We start from the raw sequence: 19,836 nt of genomic DNA on the forward strand, positions 1-19,836 counted from the left end.
GGGAAGTTTAGAGCAATACGATCTTACCTTAAGTAACAAGAGACATCTCAAATAAATGACCTAACCTTACACCTAAAGCAATTAGAGACAGAAGAACAAAAAACCCCAAAGTTAGCAGAAGGAAAGAAATTATGACGATCAGATCAGAAATAAATTAAAAAGAAATAAATGAAAAAGAAAAAGAAGGAAACAATAGCAAAGATCAATAAAACTAAAAGCTGTTTCTTTGAGAAGATAAACAAAATTGATAAACCATTAGCCAGACTCATCAAGAAAAAAAAGAGAGAAGACTCAAATCAATAGAATCAGAAATGAAAAAGAAGTAACAACTGACACTGCAGAAATACAAAGGTTCATGAGAGATTACTACAAGCAACTATATGCCAATAAAATGGACAACCTGGAAGAAATGGACAAATTCTTAGAAAAGCACAACCTTCTGCAACTGACCCAGGAAGAAATAGAAAATATAAACAGACCAATCACAAGCACTGAAATTGAGACTGTGATTAAAAATCTTGCAACAAACAAAAGCCCAGGACCAGATGGCTTCATAGGAGAATTCTATCCAACATTTAGAGAAGAGCTAACACCTATCCTTCTCAAACTCTTCCAAAATATAGCAGAGGAAGGAACACTCCCAAACTCATTCTATGAGGCCACCATCACCCTGATACCAAAACCAGACAAAGATGTCACAAAGAAAGAAAACTACATGCCAATATCACTGATGAACATAGATGCAAACTCCTCAACAAAATACTAGCAAACAGAATCCAACAGCACATTAAAAGGATTATACACCATGATCAAATAGCATTTATCCCAGGAATGCAAGGATTCTTCAATATACGCAAATCAATCAATGTGATACACCATATTAACAAATTGAAGGATAAAAACCATATGATCATCTCAACAGATGCAGAAAAAGCTTTTGACAAAATTCAGCACCCATTTATGATAAAAACCCTCCAGAAAGTAGGCATAGAAGGAACTTACGTCAACATAATAAAGGCCATATATGACAAATCCACAGCCAACATCATTCTCGATTGTGAAAAACTGAGACCATTTCCACTAAGATCAGGAACAAGACAGGTTGTCCACTCTCATTACTATTATTCAACATAGTTTTGGAAGTTTTAGTGACAGCAGTCAGAGAAGAAAAAGAAATAAAAGGAATCTAAATTGGAAAAGAAGAAGTAAAGCTGTCACTGTTTGAGATGACATGATACTATACATAGAGAATCCTAAAGACTCTACCACAAAACTACTAGAGCTAATCAGTGAATTTGGTAAAGTAGCCGGGTACAAAATTAATGTACAGAAATCTCTTGCATTCCTATACACTAATGATGAAAAATTTGAAAGAGAAATTAAGGAAACACTCCCATTTACCATTGTAACAAAAAGAATAAAATACCTAGGAATAAACCTACCAAAGGAGACATGGACCTGTATGCAGAAAACTATAAGACACTGATGAAAGAAATTAAAGATGATACAAACAGATGGAGTGATATACCATGTTCTTGGATTGGAAGAATCAACACTGTTTAGATGACTCTACTACCCAAAGCAATCTACAGATTCAATGCAATCTCTATCAAAGTACCAATGGAATTTCTCACAGAACTAGAACCAAAAATTTCACAATTTGTATGGAAACACAAAAGACCCCAAATAGCCAAAGCAATCCTGAGAAAGAAAAATGGAGCTGGAGGAATCAGGCTCCCTGACTTCAGAGTATACTACAAAGCTACAGTAATCAAGGCAATATGGTACTGGCACAGAAACAGAGATATAGATCAATGGAACAGGATACAGAGCCCAGAGATAAATCCACGCACATATGGTCACCTTATTTTTGATACAGGAGGCAAGAATATACAATGGAGAAAAGACAGCCTCTTCAATAAGTGGTGCTGGGAAAACTGGAGAGCTACATGTAAAAGAATGAAATTAGAACACTCCCTAACACCATACACAAACATAAACTCAAAATGGATTAAAGACCTATATGTAAGACCTGACACTATAAAATTCTTAGAGGAAAACATAGGCAGAACACTCTATGATGTAAATCTCAGCAAGATCCTTTTTGACCCACCTCCTAGAGAAATGGAAATAAAAACAAAAATAAACAAATGGGACCTAATGAAACTTAAAAGCTTTTGCACAGCAAAGGAAACCATAAACAAGACCAAAAGACAACGCTCAGAATGGGAGAAAATATTTGCAAATGAAGCAACTGACAAAGGATTAATCTCCAAAATTTACAAGCAGCTCATGCAACTCAATATCAAAAAAACAAACAACCCAATCCAAAAATGGGCAGAAGACCTAAATAGACATTTCTCCAAAGAAGATAAACAGATTGCCAAGAAACACATGAAAGGATGCTCAACATCACTAATCATTAGAGAAATGCAAATCAAAAGTACAATGAGGTATCACCTCACACCAGTCAGAATGGCCATCATCAGAAAATCTACAAACAATAAATGCTGGAGAGGGTGTGGAGAAAAGGGAACCCTCTTGCACTGTTGGAGGGAATGTAAATTGATACAGCCACTATGGAGAACAGTATGGAGGTTCCTTAAAAAACTAAAAATAGAACTATCATGCGACCCAGCAATCCCACTAGTTGGCATTGCATATATCCTGAGAAAACCATCATTCAAAAAGAGTCATGTACCACAATGTTCATTGCAGCTCTATTTCCAATAGCCAGGACATGGAAGCAACCTAAGTGTCCATCGACAGATGAATGGATAAAGAAGACATGGCTCATACATACAATGGGATATTACTCAGCCATAAAAAGAAACGAAATTGAGTTATTTGTAGTGAGTGTATGGACCTAGAGTCTGTCATACAGAGTGAAGGAAGTCAGAAAGAGAAAAACAAATACCGTATGCTAACACATATATATGGAATCTAAAAAAAAGAAAGAAAGAAAAAAAATGGTTATGAAGAACCTAGGGGCAGGACAGGAATAAAGACGCAGATGTGGAGAATGGACTTGAGGACACAGGGAGGGGGAAGGGTAAGCTGGGACGAAGTGAGAGAGTGGCAGGGACTTATATATACTACCAAATGTAAAATAGATAGCTAGTGGGAAGCAGCCGCATAGCACAGGGAGATCAGCTCAGTGCTTTGTGACCACCTAGGGCGTGGGATGGGGGGGTGGGATAGGGAGGGTGGGAGGGAGACTCAAGAGGGAGGAGATATGGAGATATATGTGTATGTATAGCTGATTCACTTTGTTATAAAGCAGAAACTAACACACCATTGTAAAGCAATTATACTCTAATAAACATGTTAAAAAAAAAAAAAAAAGACCTAGAAAAGAATCAGGCACTCTGCCATTTTCTTGGCTCTGTTTTGTGGCCTGATCAATTATTTTGCCCTGGATATGATGACTTAGGCTTAGAGTAAGTCTGCTAGTGACTAGCCTATCAATCAGTAGGGACTCCCATTTCTTCATCACTTGAAAGGGAGACTCTTGCTCAGTACTCATCTATGTGCATGAATCAAAATCAACTTCAGACTTTCCAGCGCAGTCCACCACAGATGGAGCCACAAAAGGGCAAGAGTTTCTAGTTTCAATTGCTGAACCAAAGCAAGCAACATATCCCTCTTCTCTGGTTTAAAATAAAAAAGAGGTTAATGAAGGAAAGGGATGTATAACTATGCCCCTATGCGCCAAAAGTGGATTTATAGATTAATTATTAAAAACCATAGTATCTTTTCCTATAGAAACAGTATTATGAATAATAGTCATTTTCCTACTCAAGCCTTTATGTAACTCTAAAGTACTCTGTGGATACCTACCTAATTGATACCCAGAATAAAGGGATATTCATATACATTTAATTACAGAACAAGGGATAAATGTTCTTAAAACTAACCTCTTCCACGCACCGTGATGAAGAGTGGCCCCCGCTTGCCACAACTAGAGAAAGCCCTCGCACAGAAACGAAGACCCAACACAGCCATAAATAAAAAAATTAAAAAATAATTTTTAAAAAAACTAACCTTTAGACGTTTCACTGGAGGAAGAGATGAAAGAGCATTTCTGTTTCTTAAATCAGATAAATATGAAGAAACTGTTGACTCTTTCATTTCTGACTTCTGTGCAACTCCATTTTTACCTATGAAAAGAAATTCTAGATTCTTTAAGTTAAACTTTATGTATTGTTCATATAAAGCCAAATTTCTTCAAAATTTCTAATCTAATATTTACTTTTTAAAAATGTTAACCACAAAAGAAAGAAAATTATTTGAGTTATAAGCTGCATAATATAAATATCATACATAGATAATTAGGATATTATTACTATTCTTCAATGACCTTTCAATTTTTAAAACCTGAAATAAACTTGTTTTATGGAACTCACAGCAGTCATGTCCACATGTATGTTTATTTTTACAGTGATGTTTACATTCTCGGTTCCCAGGTTTTTTGCAGGCAGTCATTCCTAAATTAATATAAGAAAAGAAAGCCTCTTTTTCAGTACATCTATTAATGTGACTAATTATAATTAATTTTTATCCAGCTCTGTCCTTTCTGGCAGTACAAAAAGATTATGATTTTCACACTCCCTCAAAAGTTAACCCCTTTAATATGTATTTTTAAAAAGATATCCTGATAACAATCAGAATATTTTCTGGCAGTACAAAAAGATTATGATTTTCACACTCCCTCAAAAGTTAACCCCTTTAATATGTATTTTTAAAAAGATATTCTGATAACAATCAGTCCCTGCCTCACTATGGGGCCCATCCCAGCTTTTCACAAGGAGCACTGAGTCACCTATAAGCTTCTCTTAACCTCCCTGATATAAATAGAACCAAATATCACTGAACATCAGTTAACTCCTGCTGAATGAGGTAAGAATGAGGGTGGAGTTTTGAAACTTTTTTTTCTACTTTATACTTAAGCCTGAAGAACCCGGAAAGAAGGAAACCTCATGGCATTTTGATGGTACCACTGACAGCAGCTAGTAGATAGGACACCATGCATATTTAATAAATGTTAGAAATAAGTGCTTAGGGATATAAACAAATTTGCTATATGAATTCATAGAAAGGAGAGATTGCTTCCAGCTTGACCCCTCTAAGCTAGAATTAATATATCCAAATATATAATCTATTCTTCATTTATTATATTTAAGTAGGCTTTTTCTTGATTTTAACCCTCCGAGTAACATGGGAGAAGGGAGAGATATTTGAAGTGGTCCTTGAAGGACAGACAGGATCTGGACATGAGAAGGGGACCAGAGGAAGATGTTCCAGACAGAGAGCATAATATCCAAAGGCAGCAAACCACAGACTATAGAAACAAATCAGTTTATTTTTGCTGGAGCACAGATTTTAAATGAATTAGAAATGTTGGAGGTAGTGAAGAGCTTTGAAAACCTTTGTAATCTCTCTTGGTCCTTTACTCTTCATTTTCAGTGTGTTGCTCAATCAACCTTTTCAAGGCATGGCACATCTAAACAATGATAATATATGTATAGCACCCAGGGGTAAATGAATAAGGCTGCTCACCATATGAGGCAACTGGTTAGATGCCTTGAGGGCTGAGCAGATCAATGTACTGGGTACTGAAAAAGTAATAAAATATCGCTGGCAGCTGGTAGCTGACAGCTGAACCATAGTGTTCCCAAATGAACATAAACAATTTCGGCAGAATATAAACAATACTCAGATAAGGCCACTCTATGATCGTAGTAGAAGACAGATATAAGACTAGTGTGTAATTATTTCTGAAAGTAGAGACAAGGACGCTGAAGAACCACAAAAATAACTAAACATCTCCCTCTTCTGGCTAACACAAATGACTACTATTTTTTTAATTCTCCAATCTCCAAGATAAGATATACCAAAATATCCAATATCCCACTTGCTGATAGCACCCAATCTAGAATTGACCTCTGCTTCTCCCAAACCCTTCTAAGAATCACCTGGCACAAGCTGAACTCCTATAATAGGCTCCTCCCAATTCCCTGAGATGACCCACAGTTCTGCAGGTGCTGTTCTCCTTTGCTGCAGCAAATTAAAAAATACCTAGCTTTCCTCAAATACAGGTATGCTCCTAGTGATCCTTGTCTGAAAGGTTTCAATGTTATACTTTACAAGGTACGTCACGGCTTACTGGTTGAGAAGTTTTGCCCCAGTTCATGATTTCTGTTTTCCTTGAATCCAGTCCTACCATGCTACAATTTATCTATATGCTGTTGCTTAATTAATCCTCCCAAAATTCAACTCTGATCAGATCATTTGCCCACTTAGAAACGTTAGTTACTTCCTGCTGCCAACAAAATTAATTCCACATTTAAGGTCCTCCACAATGTAATTCTAGCCTCCCTTCTAGCACCCATATTAACCCTACATCCAAAAAAATACATTCACTTGCCATTAGTGTTCAAATAGTCCCAAGCCTTTCTATGATTGTACCTTTGATATTACCTCTTGTCTTAGAAGACCCTTCTTTGTCTACCAGAAGCCTATCTATCAGCTTTCAAGACCAACTCAAATGGCACCTCTATCATGGAGATCTATACTGATCACCTAAATTGGAAGTGATTTCTCTCTCCTTCAAGCCCTTATGGCATTTTCTTTGCCCCTCTCACCTACTGTATGCTACTTTATATTTAATGTATTTACATGAAAAAACACAGTGGTGAAGTACAGGGCACCCTGAACTAGAGTAAGAAAACATGAGTTCTAATATGGATTGTTCTCTGTTAAAAACAACAACAACAACAACAGGGATTAAAAATACTACTACCTGTTTTGGGCTTCCCTGGTGGCGCAGTGGTTAAGAATCTGCCTGCCAATGCAGGGGACATGGGTTCGAGCCCTGGGCTGGGAAGATCCCACATGCCGCAGAGCAGCTAAGCCCGTGCGCCACAACTACTGAGCCCGTGTGCTGCAACTACTGAAGCCTGTGCACCTAGAGCCCGTGCTCCACAACAAAAGAAGCCACCGCAATGAGAAGCCCGCGCACCGCAACAAAGAGTAGCCTCCGCTCGCCCCAACTAGAGAAAGCCCGCGCGCAGCAATGAAGACCCAAAGCAGCCAAAACTAAATAAATAAATTTATTTTAAAAAATAATACTACCTGTTTTGTTACCTCACAGAGGTAAAAAGATAAAATGAAATTACGTATGTGATAGCATTTTAGAATTAAGTAATAAACTAATATATTAGTGTATGTATTATCTCTACTATTACATTAATTAAAGATTATACAAGTAAATATAAAATTGTTCTGAGTGCTATGAAGGAGAGGGGCACAATGCTATATAACAGGGGGAATGGTCCTGGTCAGGAATGTCTTGGAAGACTTTCCTACGGAAGTGATAATTGGACTGAGGACTGAAAAAAGAGTGGCGTTAACAAGGCAAAGGGGTAGGAGAAAGAAAGGGACAGCATATGAAAAAGCTTTAAACAAGAGAAAGCATGGCATGTGGAGAAATTAAAAGAAGGTCAATGTGGCTGACGCTCAGAAAATAAGAGAGTGCATGAGATGAGACTACAGTGGTAGAAAGATCAGCCTGTATTCCTAGGGAAACAGCTCCACCATGGCACCCTGGTGATTGCATGTCTCCACCGAGGCAAGGCTCAGTTAGTTACAGAATGCCCTCTGATCCTCCCTGGGACATATCAAGATAGGCAGTCTTGCGAGGAACTGTTAAAGGCGATTTCTCATCTGCCTCCTTAGCTTGCAGGAGGCTGCCTATCCTGCATAAGGCTGCCATGAGGCAGTTTCTCATCTGTCTCCTGGTTCTAGTAAGGCACAGGACTTTCCACCTTGACCCTTTCAGGTACAGCTGTAGGCTGTAAAGTTGCTTGCTTAGCTGCAGCCTAGAGTTGACTCCTCAAAAACAAAGCAACCCATCATTCTCGTCATCTGGTCCCTCCAGTTCAGTGTCATCCTCCGGGATTATGGATGCATGCAGCTGATACCACGCTGATCGTGTTTTGCTGTCTGTGTAAGTAATAAACTGTCTAAATATATTTGGGTCTCTTGTGTCCTTACCAGTCAATCCTATGGAGGTGAGGCAAGACTACATAGCAGCTGGCACCCCACTGCTACTTAGGAACTGATTGACTAAGTGATAGTATGGAACCTTGTAGGGGATGTTAATGATGTGGATCTTTTATTCTAAGAGCTATGTGGAGCCACTGAAGTGTTTTAACCAAAGAAGGGACATAACTGAATTTGCATTTTGAAAAAAGCAATCTACGGAGTATAGTATGGAGAACAGATTTGAGAGAGGACAGAGTAGATGCAAGAAAACTAGTTAAGAGGCTACTGTAGGAGAATGGATTTGAAAGAGGATGGAGCAGATAAAAGAAAATTACAGTAACAGTCTAGAGTGGTAGTATTAGTAGATTCAAAGAGAATGGACTAATTTGAGAGATACATAGAGGTAAAAATATTTTTAATGCAGAATCAAGTGGAGTGCTTTTCTTTCTTGAGCAACATATTATTTTCCCTGAAGTTTTACTGCCTTCCTTTTAGTCTAGCAATATCTACCTAAAGTTTCTTTAGTTCATTCAAATATTTCAAAGATAAAGGCAACTATATGAAAACACCTCACCCATTTACTCCCCAAATATATATCTCCTTTCTTGAGCCCTCCATCTTCCTCCCAATGCAATCTAGGCCTGTGCTATAGTTGTCATCCTGGAACTTCCTTTCATTAAGCTTCTGGGCTGAATCCACTATTGCTGGATTCTTTGACTTTTTCTTTATTGGTTAACTGCTTTGTTTGATTGTGCTCATCCTAGAACAACTGCCTAAGAAAGGATGTATGAGAGTTAAACTTTCTGAATCCTTGAATGTATTAAGATGTCTTTATTTTACTTTCACACTTAATTAATAATTTTCCTGGGTATATAACACGGGGTTGGAAATCATTTCCCCCTGGATTTTTAAGTCCACTGTCTTCTACCATCCAGTGTTGCTGATAAAAACATTAAAACTACTTCAATTTTTGTTCCTTGGAAGCATTTATGATTTTTCTCTCTATCCATGATGTTCTGAAATGTTGCTTCCTTTGTAGATCCTTTCATTCATCCTAACCAGCACTCAGTAAGCCTTTTTGATGCACAGATATATGTCTCACTTTAAGTCTAGTGAATCTTCTCAAATTATTTATTCTGATTTGTTTGTTCTGTCTTTCTGGAACTTTTTAAAAAAAATTAATAGCTACTCTACTTATTTATTTATTCATTTATTTTTAGCTGTGTTGGGTCTTCGTTTCGTGCGAGAGCTTTCTCTAGTTGCGGCAAGCGGGGGCCACTCTTCATCACAGTGCGCGGGCCTCTCACTATCGCGGCCCCTCCCGTTGCGGGTCACAGGCTCCAGACGCGCAGGCTCAGCAGTTGTGGCTCACGGGCCCAGTTGCTCCGCAGCATGAGGGATCTTCCCAGACCAGGGCTCGAACCCGTGTCCCCTACATTAGCAGGCAGATTCTCAACCACTGCGCCACCAGGGAAGCCCCTTTATGGGGCTTTTATTAGTCAGGTATCAGACTCCAGATTGCCCTCTTGTCTCATGATTTCTGTCTCCTTGTCTTTTTGCTTTCATTCAGATTATACTGATTTTATTTTCTGGCCCTCCAGCTAAGCAATTTAGAAACTATATTCTCTGAACTAAATATCAGTTTTTATCATTTAATAAAATGGTCTGACAAGAGGTCAGAAAAACTGAAATTTGTATTGTTTTGAAAAGGCTGTTGTCACAACCTTAGTAGGGTAAATCTATGACTCCTTCACTGTGTAAGTTACTGAGAAAGAAAATGCAGATACTGTATGTATGTTATGTATAAAGGTATAATTATACACCTTTATTTGGGGATACTTGAATTTGCATATAAGAACTGAATTATATAATCAGAATGTTCATAAGATTTGGGATGGTTGTATATATAATATATGTATGTGAAGGGGGTATCTGTATAATAAAACATTTGCCTGATAGGAAGCATCTTTTTTCTGTTTTCCACAGGGTTATGCTGAAAATGTGGGGGACTTTTGCTCTCATAAAAGTCTCATGCTGCTAGTAGGAAGTATAGTAAACATCCTAATTTTCACTACAGTTGCAAGCAACAGAAACAATTCAAGCTATTTAAAAAAAAACCCATGTGGTGGGTGGTGGAAATGTATTACATGAACATAGCTATCTCACAGAATCCAAAAGCAGCAATGCAGCTAGGCATCACGAGGGACTGAAACCAAGAAATGGAAAGTCATCAGACCTTCAGCTCTGGCCTTCTCACCTTTGCTTCTTTCTGTACCTCTGCTTTAGTCTTCTCTTACATGGTCCAGCTATCTTTGATTATTTCTGTGCATGGTAAAGGATGGCCACCGACAGCTCTGATTTTATATTCTCTTAGTGCAGTCCTAATTCTAAATTGTCTGTCTTAAACTGAGGTATTTCTTTTCTTCTAGGAATTTGGACTTTGAACTGAATGAAAGAAGGTCACCCTGGTTCCTGATAATTTTGCTGTCAGAAAAATAGTGGCCAGAACGGGGGTCCGAGGACAATGCAGTATAAACAAGACAAACAACCTACTTCTGTGATGTGGCAGTCAGTTCTAAGAAAAAGGGAGTCATTGAAAGATAGGCAGAAACCTTCTTCCTTTTATATATCTAAACATATACACCATGAGATTTCTAGTTTTCCTGTAGTGTGGTCTTTCATATCTTTTGCTACTGTATTACTAGATATTTGAGATTTCTAATGCTATTGTAAATGGTATTTTCAGAATTATGATTTCTACCATTTTTTTGCTGGTAAGTAGTAATACAACTGATGTTTAAATTTTTTAATTGAAATAGAATTTATACCACAAAGACCTTTTTAAAGTACATGATTCAGTGGGTTTTTAGTATATTTCCAAGGTCATACACTCATCATAACTATCTAATTCCAGAACACTGTCATCACCACAAAAAGAAATCATGAACCCACTAGTAGTCACTCCTCATTTCTTCCTACCCCTTGTCCCTGGAATCACTAATCTACTTCCTGTCATTATGTATATGCCTATCCTAGACATTCACATAAATGGAATCATACAATATCTGATCTTTTGTGACTGGCTTCTCTCATTAGCATAATGTTTTTAAGGTTCATCCATGTTGTAGCATGTATCAGTAGTTTATTCCTCTTTATGGCTGAATAATATTCCATTGAATGAATATACCACATTTTACTTATCTATTAGTTGATGGATATTTGGGTTGTTTCTACTTTTTGGCTGCTATCAATAATGCTGCTATAAACATTCATGTACAAGTTTTTGTATGAATATTTTTCAATTTGTTTGGATATATACCTAGAGGAGGAATTCCTGGGTAATTCTATGTTTAACTTCTTGAGGAACTGACAAAATGTTTTCCAAAGCAGCTGCACAATTTCATATCCCCACTACCAAAGCATGAGGGGTTCAATTTCTCTGCATCTTTGCCAACACTTGTTACTGTTCATCTTTTTTATTAAAGCCATCCTACTGGGTGATACCACACTGTGGTTTTGATTTGAATTTCGGTATTGATTAATGATGTTGGACATCTTTTCATGTTGTATATTGGCCATTTGTAGCTCTTCTTTGAAAAATGTCTACTTAAATTCTTTGACCAGTTTTAATTGGGTTATTCATGTTTTTATTGTTGAGTTGCAAGATTTCTTTATATATACTAGATTCTAGTCCTTTATCAGATATATGATTTGCAAGTATTTTCTCATCTTGTGGGTTGTCTTTCACTTTCTTGATAGTGTCAGTTGAAGCACAAAAATTTTTAACCTTGATAAAGTCCAATTCATCTGTTTTTTTTCCTTTGGTTGCTTGAGCTTCAGATGTCATATCTAATAAACTACTGCCTAATCCAACGTCAAGAAAATATACACCCATGTGTTCTTCTAAGAGTTTTACAGTTTTAATTCTTATCTTTAGGTCATTGATTCATTTTGAGAAAATTTTTATATATAGTATGAAGCAGAGGTTCAAACTAATTCAACTGGCTATCCAGATGCCCAGCCTTATTTGTTGAAATACTATCCTTTCCCCATCTTTGTTCAAAATCAATTGGCCATAGATGTATGGATTTATTTCTGTACTTTCAATTATATTCTATTGATCTATATGTCTATTGTTATGCTAGTACTACACTGCCTTGATTACTGTAGTTTTATAGTAAGTTTTGAAATCAGGAATTGTGAGTCTCCATGTTTGTTCTTTTTTTTAAAGATTAATTTGGCTATTTTGAGTCCCTTACATTTGCATATGAATTTTAGAATCAGCTTGTGAATTTCTGCCAAAAAAAAAAAAAAAAAGCTGGAATTTTGATAGGGACTGTATTGAATCTGTGAATTAATTTGGGAAATGTTGCCACCTTAATGATATTCAGACTTCCAATCCATGAACATGGCATATCTTTTCATTTATTTAGGTCTTTAATTTCTTACAATGGTATTTTGAAGTTTGCAGTGTTCACATCTTGCACTTATTTTGTTAAATTTATTAAGTATTTTATTCTTTTTTGATGTTATTGTACAATTTTTAATATTGACTCTTTATCCAGTGATGTTTCTAAATTTATATATTAATTCTAATAGTGTGTCCATAGAGTCTTTTATATTTTCTAGGTACATAATCATGTTGCTTTCAAGTAATGACAGTTTATTTCTTTCTTCCTAATCCTTATCCCTTATATTTCTTTTTCTATATAATTGTACTGACTAGGACTTCTAGCACAATGTTGAAAAGAAGTATTGAATAGTAAGAGAGAACATTCATCATTCTCCATTTAAATAGGAAAGTTTAAAAATATTTCATTATTGTGTATGACATTTGCTATATATTTTTAATGAAAAATTAACATTGAATTTTTGTCAAAGTTTTTTTGACATCTATCATGAGGATCACATGTTTTTTTCCTTTTTTTCTTTGCCCTGTTAATGTAAGGATTATATTGATCCATTTTTAAATGCTAAGGCTCTCCTGCATGTATGGAATAAGCCATACTTAATTGTGCTGTATTATGCTTTTTAAATATGTGGCTGGATTCCACTTGCTAATATTTTGTTAAGAACATTTGGCTTTGTATTCATGAATAGACTGATGAATAATTTCTCTTTCTTTTAACGTCCTTGTCAGGGTTTGAAATCAAAGTCATGCTGGCCTTCAAAAAAATTAAAACATTAGAAAATATTCTTTCTTTTTTTCTGGAAAAGTCTGGGTAAGTTTGATGTTATTTCTTCCTAAATATTTGGGAAATTTTACCAATGAAGTTATCCAAGCCTCAGGGTTTCTTTATGGAAAGATTTTTTTTTAATTGCTTCAAATTCATTATTAGTGTTAAGACTACTCAGATTTTCTATTTCTTCTGTCAGTTTTGGTAAGATTTCTCCTCAAGGTATTCGTTCCTTTTTACCCAAATTATGTCAAATTTATTGGTATAAAGTTATTCATAATATCTTGTCGGGGTCTTTTTTACGCCTGTAGGCTCTGTAATGATATCACCTTTTTCATTCTTGATATTTTTTTTAAATTAATTAATTTATTTTATTTAGTTTTGGCTGCATTGGGTCTTCGTTGCTGCATGCAGGCCACCCCCAGCTGTGGCGAGTGGGGGCCACTCCTCACCACAGTGCGCAGGCCTCTCACTGCGGTGGCCTCTCCCCTTGCGGAGCATGGGCTCCAGGCACACAGGCTTCAGTAGTTGTGGCACGCAGCTCAGCAGTTGTGGCTCACAGGCTCTAGAGCGCAGGCTCAGCAGTTGTGGCACATGGGCCCAGTTGCTCTACGGCATGGGGGATCCTCCCGGACCACAGCCTGAACCCATGTTCCCTGCATTGGCAGGCAGATTCTTAACCACCGTGCCACCAGGGAAGTCTGATATTGTTAATTCATGTTTTATCTCTTCTTTATCAGTCTTGGTAGGGACTTCTTAAATTTATTCATCTTTTCAAAGAACCAAATCCAATAAATTTGGCTGATAAATTTAGCAGTAATAATTAATTCCTTCAGTTATTTTTTTTCTCAAAATGTCGCTATTTCACTTTCATTTTTGAAGGATATTTTTCACTGCACATGGAAATCTAGGCTGGTAACATTCTGAAGCTTATTCCATTATCTTCTGGTTTCCATCATCACTGCTGAGAAATTAGCTGTCAGTTTCACTGTTGCCCTTTGAGGGTAGTGTGTAGTTTTTCTTTGTTTGCTTTTTAAGATTTTCAGCAGTTCTGCTATACTGTGCCCCAGTGTGGTTTTCTATGTATTTGTCTCTGCTTGGGTTTGCTGAAATTCTGAACTCTGTGAGTTGATGTCTTTCTTTCATTATTTTGGAATGTTCTCAGCCATTGTCTCTTTAAATATTGCATTTGTCCCATTCTTTCTCTACACTGATTCTCAGACTTTATGCATATGTTAGCACTTTGAGTATTATGCTCTTTTCTGTTCTTTCTGTTCTCTTATCTCTGGGCTTCCATTTAGATATTTTCTATTGATATGTCTAACAGTTCACAAATCCTGTGTTTGGCCATATCCAATCTATTATTAAACCTACCCAAAGAGTTATTCACTTCAGATATTTTATTTTTCAGTTCTAGGAAGTTCACTTAAATCTCTGTACAGATTCCAATTTTCTGGTTAAAATTTCCATCATTTCATTCATTTTGTCTTTTTTTCCTCTATTTTCTTGAAAATATTAATCATAGTTGCTTTACAATCTTTAAATGCCAACTCCACCATTTGAATCATCCACAGAGTTGCTTCATTTTCCTATATAGTTAATTATGAGTCATATGGCCCTTCCTCTTTGCAGGTCTCATAATTTTTTATTGTATGGCAGATATATCTACTGATTCCAGATTATGTTATATTCCACCAGAGAGGGTTTCTTTTTTTCTCTGTCAGGCAAACATGGTGAGTAGCTGATCATATAAAACCCTTCTTAAGGCATGGCTTACCCGGCCTTTTAATTAAGAGCCTATGGATCCTTGACTCCTCAGCCCTGGAATGGCTCTCCCTCTCTGGAATTTTAGTCCCTTTAGTTTGCTTTCACAGATGTCCTAAAAACTGTAATTTTTATAACTTATGTAGGCTTTTATAATTGCTGCTATCAGAGCATTGGCCTGCCCCAAATTACTACATCCTACCCAGAAGTGGAAGCTCCTCTGAATTCTTTAAAGAGGAGGATGAGTGCTCCTCAGCTCACAGAGTAGTTCTGTATGTCCTCTTTTGCCATCATTCACTGCAATTACTGTTTATGTCCTCTTTTGCCATCATTCACTGCAATTACTGTTTATTATAACTACCTATACTATTCAGAGAACATGAATGTTTAGATTACTTTGGTAGGTAGCTGCTGCTCTCACATTCCCCAGTACCTGTTAATTGCTCCCTTTACTGGGCCTTTCACAAAGCAGTGAAAATAGAACCAAGTGAATAAGGAAGAGCTGTATGGTAGACTGCCTATGCCTCAAGTATTAACAACATTTAGTGTTTGTTTTGTAGATTTGGCTATGGAACAATGCAAATGTTTTACATTACTATCAATCAGAATTAATTCTTAAAAACTATTCTAACAACAGAAAATAAAATAAAAATTAAAATAAATAAAACAGTACATGTGATACCCACATACAGAAGATCTATTCCAAGTGATGTTAAAACACAGTAATTTGATTACACATGCCTAGTGAGATATAGTCTAAGAATAAAAATATTTACCATAAAAGCCTTAAACTATTTTTAATAATGACATAAGAGTGCACTTTGGGGAATTCCCTGGCAGCCCAGTGGTTAGGATTCTGTGCTTCCACAGCAGGGGGCATGGGTTTGATCCCTGGTCAGGGAACTAAGATCCCACAAACTGCACAGTGTGACCAAAAATTTAAAAAGTGCACTTTGGTGTTGTTATCCTGAGACTTTGTTGTCTGTATAATGTAAAATAAAGAAAATTAGTGGGGAGGCCTTCAAGATGGCAGAGGAGTAAGACGTGGAGATCACCTTCCTCTGCACAAATACATCAGAAATACAACCACATGTGGAAAAACTCCTACAGAACACCTACTGAACGCTGGTAGAATCTCAGACTCCCAAAAGGCAAGAAACTCCCCATGTACCTGGCCGTGAGGCTGACAGGGTCTTGGTGCTCCAGCTGGGTGTCAGGCCTGTGCCTCTGAGGAGGGAGAGCCGAGTTCAGGACTTTGGTCCACCAGAGACATCCCAGCTCCATGTAATATCAAACGGCAAAAGCTCTCCATCTCAACGCTAAGACGTAGCTCCAATCAACAACCAGCAAGCTACAGTGCTGGACACCCTATGCCAAACAACTAGCAAGACAGGAACACAACCCCATCCATTAGCAGAGAGGCTGCCTAAAATAATAACAAGGTCACAAACACCCCAAAACACACCACTGGACGTGGTCCTGCCCACCAGAAAGACAAGATCCAGCCTCATCCACCAGAACACAGGCACTAGTCCCCTTCACCAGGAAGCCTGCACAACCCACTGAACCAACCTAAACCACTGGGGGCAGACACCAAAAACAATGGGAACTACGAACCTGCAGCCTGCAAAAAGGAGACCACAAACACATTAAGTTAAGCAAAATGAGAAGACAGAGAAACACACAGTAGATGAAGGAGCAAGGTTAAAACGCACCAGAACAAACAGGTGAAGAGAAAATAGGCAGTCTACCTGAAAAAGAATTCACAGTAATGATAGTAAAGATGATCCAAAATCTTGGAAATAGAATGGAGAAAATAACAAAGATCCAGAAGAACTAAAGAGCAAAAAATGATGAGCAGCACAATAAATGAAATTAAAAATTCTCTAGAAGGAATCAATAGCAGAATAACTGAGGCAGAAGAACGGATAAGTGACATGGAAGATAAAATAGTGGAAAGCACTACTGCAGAGCAAAATAAAGAAAAAAGAATGAACAGAATTGAGGACAGTCTCTGAGACTTCTGGGACAACATTAAATGCACCAACATTCGAATTATAGGGGTCCCAGAAGAAGAAGGGAAAAGGAAAGGGACCAAGAAAATATTTGAAGAGATTATAGTTGAAAAATTCCCTAATAGGGGAAAGGAAATAGTTAATCAAGTCCAGGCAGCTCAGAGAGTCCCATACAGGATAAATCCAAGGAGAAACACACGAAGACACATATTAATCAAACTATCAAAAATTAAATACTAAAAACAAATATTAAAAGCAGCAAGGGAAAAACAACAGATAACATACAAGGGAATACCCATAAGGTTAAGAGCTAATCTTTCAGCAGAAACTCTGCAAGCCAGAAGGGAGTGGCAAGACATATTTAAAGTGATGAAAGGAAAAAACCTACAACCAAGATTACTCTACCCAGCAAAGAACTCATTCAGATTCGACGGAGAAATTAAAACCTTTATAGACAAGCAAAAGCTCAGAGAATTCAGCACCACCAAACCAGCTTTACAACAAATGCTAAAGGAACTTCTCTAGGCAGGAAACACAAGAGAAGGAAAAGACCTACAATAACAAACCCAAAACAAATGGTAATAGGAACATACATATCGATAATTACCTTAAACGTAAATGGATTCAATGCTCCAACCAAAAGACACAGACTGGCTGAATAGATAGAAAAACAAGACCCGTATATATGCGGTCTACAAGAGACCCACTTCAGACCTAGGGACACATACAGACTGAAAGTGAGGGGATGGAAAAAGATATTCCATGCAAATGGAAATCAAAAGAAAGCCACAGTAGCAATTCTCATATCAGAAAAAATAGACTTTAAAATAAAGACTATTACAAGAGACAAAGAAGGACAATACATAATGATCAAGGGATCAATCCAAGAAGAAGATATAACAATTGTAAATATTTATGCACCCAACATAGAAGCACCTCAATACATAAGGCAAATGCTAACAGCCATAAGAGGGGAAATCGACAGTAACACAATCATAGTAGGGGACTTTAACACCCCACTTTCACCAATGGACAGATCATCCAAAATGAAAATAAATAAGGAAACACAGCTTTAAATGATACATTAAACAGGATGGACTAAATTGATATTTATAGGACATTCCATCCAAAAACAACAGAATACACTTTCTTCTCAAGTGCTCATGGAACATTCTCCAGGATAGATCATATCCTGGGTCACAAATCAGGCCCTGGTAAATTTAAGAAAATTGAAATCATACCAAGTATCTTTTCCGACCACAATGCTATGAGACTAGATATCAATTACAGGAAAAAATCTGTAAAAAATAGAAACACATGGAGGCTAAACAATACGCTACATAATAACCAAGAGATCACTGAAGAAATCAAAGAGGAAATCAAAAAATACCTAGAAACAAATGACAATGAAAACAACCCAAAACCTATGGGATGCAGCAAAAGCAGTTCTAAGAGGGAAGTTTATAGCAATACAATCCTACCTCAGGAAACAGATATAACTCAAATAAACAACCTAACCTTACACCTAAAGCAATTAGAGAAAGAAGAACAAAAAAAAAAATGCAAAGTGAGCAGGAGGAAAGAAATCATAAAGATCAGATCAGAAATAAATGAAAAAGAAATGAAGGAAACAACAGCAAAGATCAAAAAAACTAAAAGCTGGTTCTTTGAGAAGATAAACAAAATTGATAAACCATTAGTCAGATTCATCAAGAAAAAAAAGGGAGAAGACTCAAATCAATAGAACCAGAAATGAAAAAGGAGAAGTAACAACTGACACTGCAGAAATACAAAGGATCATGAGAGATTATTACAAGCAACTATATGCCAATAAAATGGACAACCTGGAAGACATGGACAAATTCTTAGAAAAGCACAACCTTCTGCAACTGACCCAGGAATAAATAGAAAATATAAACAGACCAATCACAAGCACTGAAATTGAGACTGTGATTAAAAATCTTGCAACAAACAAAAGCCCAGGACCAGATGGCTTCACAGGAGAATTCTATCAAATATTTACAGAAGAGCTAACACCTATCCTTCTCAAACTCTTCCAAAATATAGAAGAGGGAGGAACACTCCCAAACTCATTCTACAAGGCCACCATCACCCTGATACCAAAACCAGACAAAGCTGTCACAAAGAAAGAAAACTACAGGCCAATATCACTGATGAACATAGATGCAAAACTCCTCAACAAAATACTAGCAAACAGAATCCAACAGCACATTAAAAGGATCATTCACCATGATCAAGTGGGGTTTATCCCAGGAATGCAAGGATTCTTTAATATATGCAAATCAATCAATGTGATAAACCATATTAACAAACTGAAGGATAAAAACCATATGATCATCTCAATAGATGCAGAAAAAGTTTTCACAAAATTCAACACCCATTTATGATAAAAACCCTCAAGAAAGTAGGCATAGAGGGAACTTACCTACACATAATGAAGGCCATATACGACAAACCCACAGCCAACATCGTTCTCAATGGTGAAAACCTGAAAGCATTTCCTCTAAGATCAGGAACGAGACAAGGTTGTCCACTCTCACCACTATTATTCAACATAGTTTTGGAAGTTTTAGCGACAGCAATCAGAGAAGAAAAAGAAATAAAAGGAATCCGAGGAGGAGGGGGCAAGATGGCGGAAGAGTAAGACGCGGAGATCACCTTCCTTCCCACAGATACAGCAGAAATACATCTACACGTGGAACTGCTCCTACAGAACACCCACTGAACGCTGGCAGAAGACGTCAGACCTCCCAAAAGGCAAGAAAATCCCCACGTACTTGGGTAGGGTAAAAGAAAAAAGAAATAACAGAGAC

General features: G+C 37.0%; 1 protein-coding gene across 1 annotated transcript in view; it reads right to left on the minus strand.

Annotated features, from left to right (window-relative positions):
• The window catches only part of HFM1 (helicase for meiosis 1), a 150,074-nt gene that overhangs the window by 23,189 nt on the left and 107,049 nt on the right, over positions 1–19,836 (minus strand). Inside the window, exons 31-32 of the mRNA XM_059900015.1 lie at positions 4,407–4,487; positions 4,045–4,160 (exon numbers count right to left, since the gene is read on the minus strand). Coding sequence (XP_059755998.1) covers positions 4,045–4,160; positions 4,407–4,487 — 197 coding nt within the window. The remainder of the gene's footprint in view (positions 1–4,044; positions 4,161–4,406; positions 4,488–19,836) is intronic.

The sequence above is a fragment of the Balaenoptera ricei genome, chromosome 1 (genome assembly GCF_028023285.1).
Source record: "Balaenoptera ricei isolate mBalRic1 chromosome 1, mBalRic1.hap2, whole genome shotgun sequence".
Classification (NCBI taxonomy): Eukaryota; Metazoa; Chordata; class Mammalia; order Artiodactyla; family Balaenopteridae; genus Balaenoptera; species Balaenoptera ricei.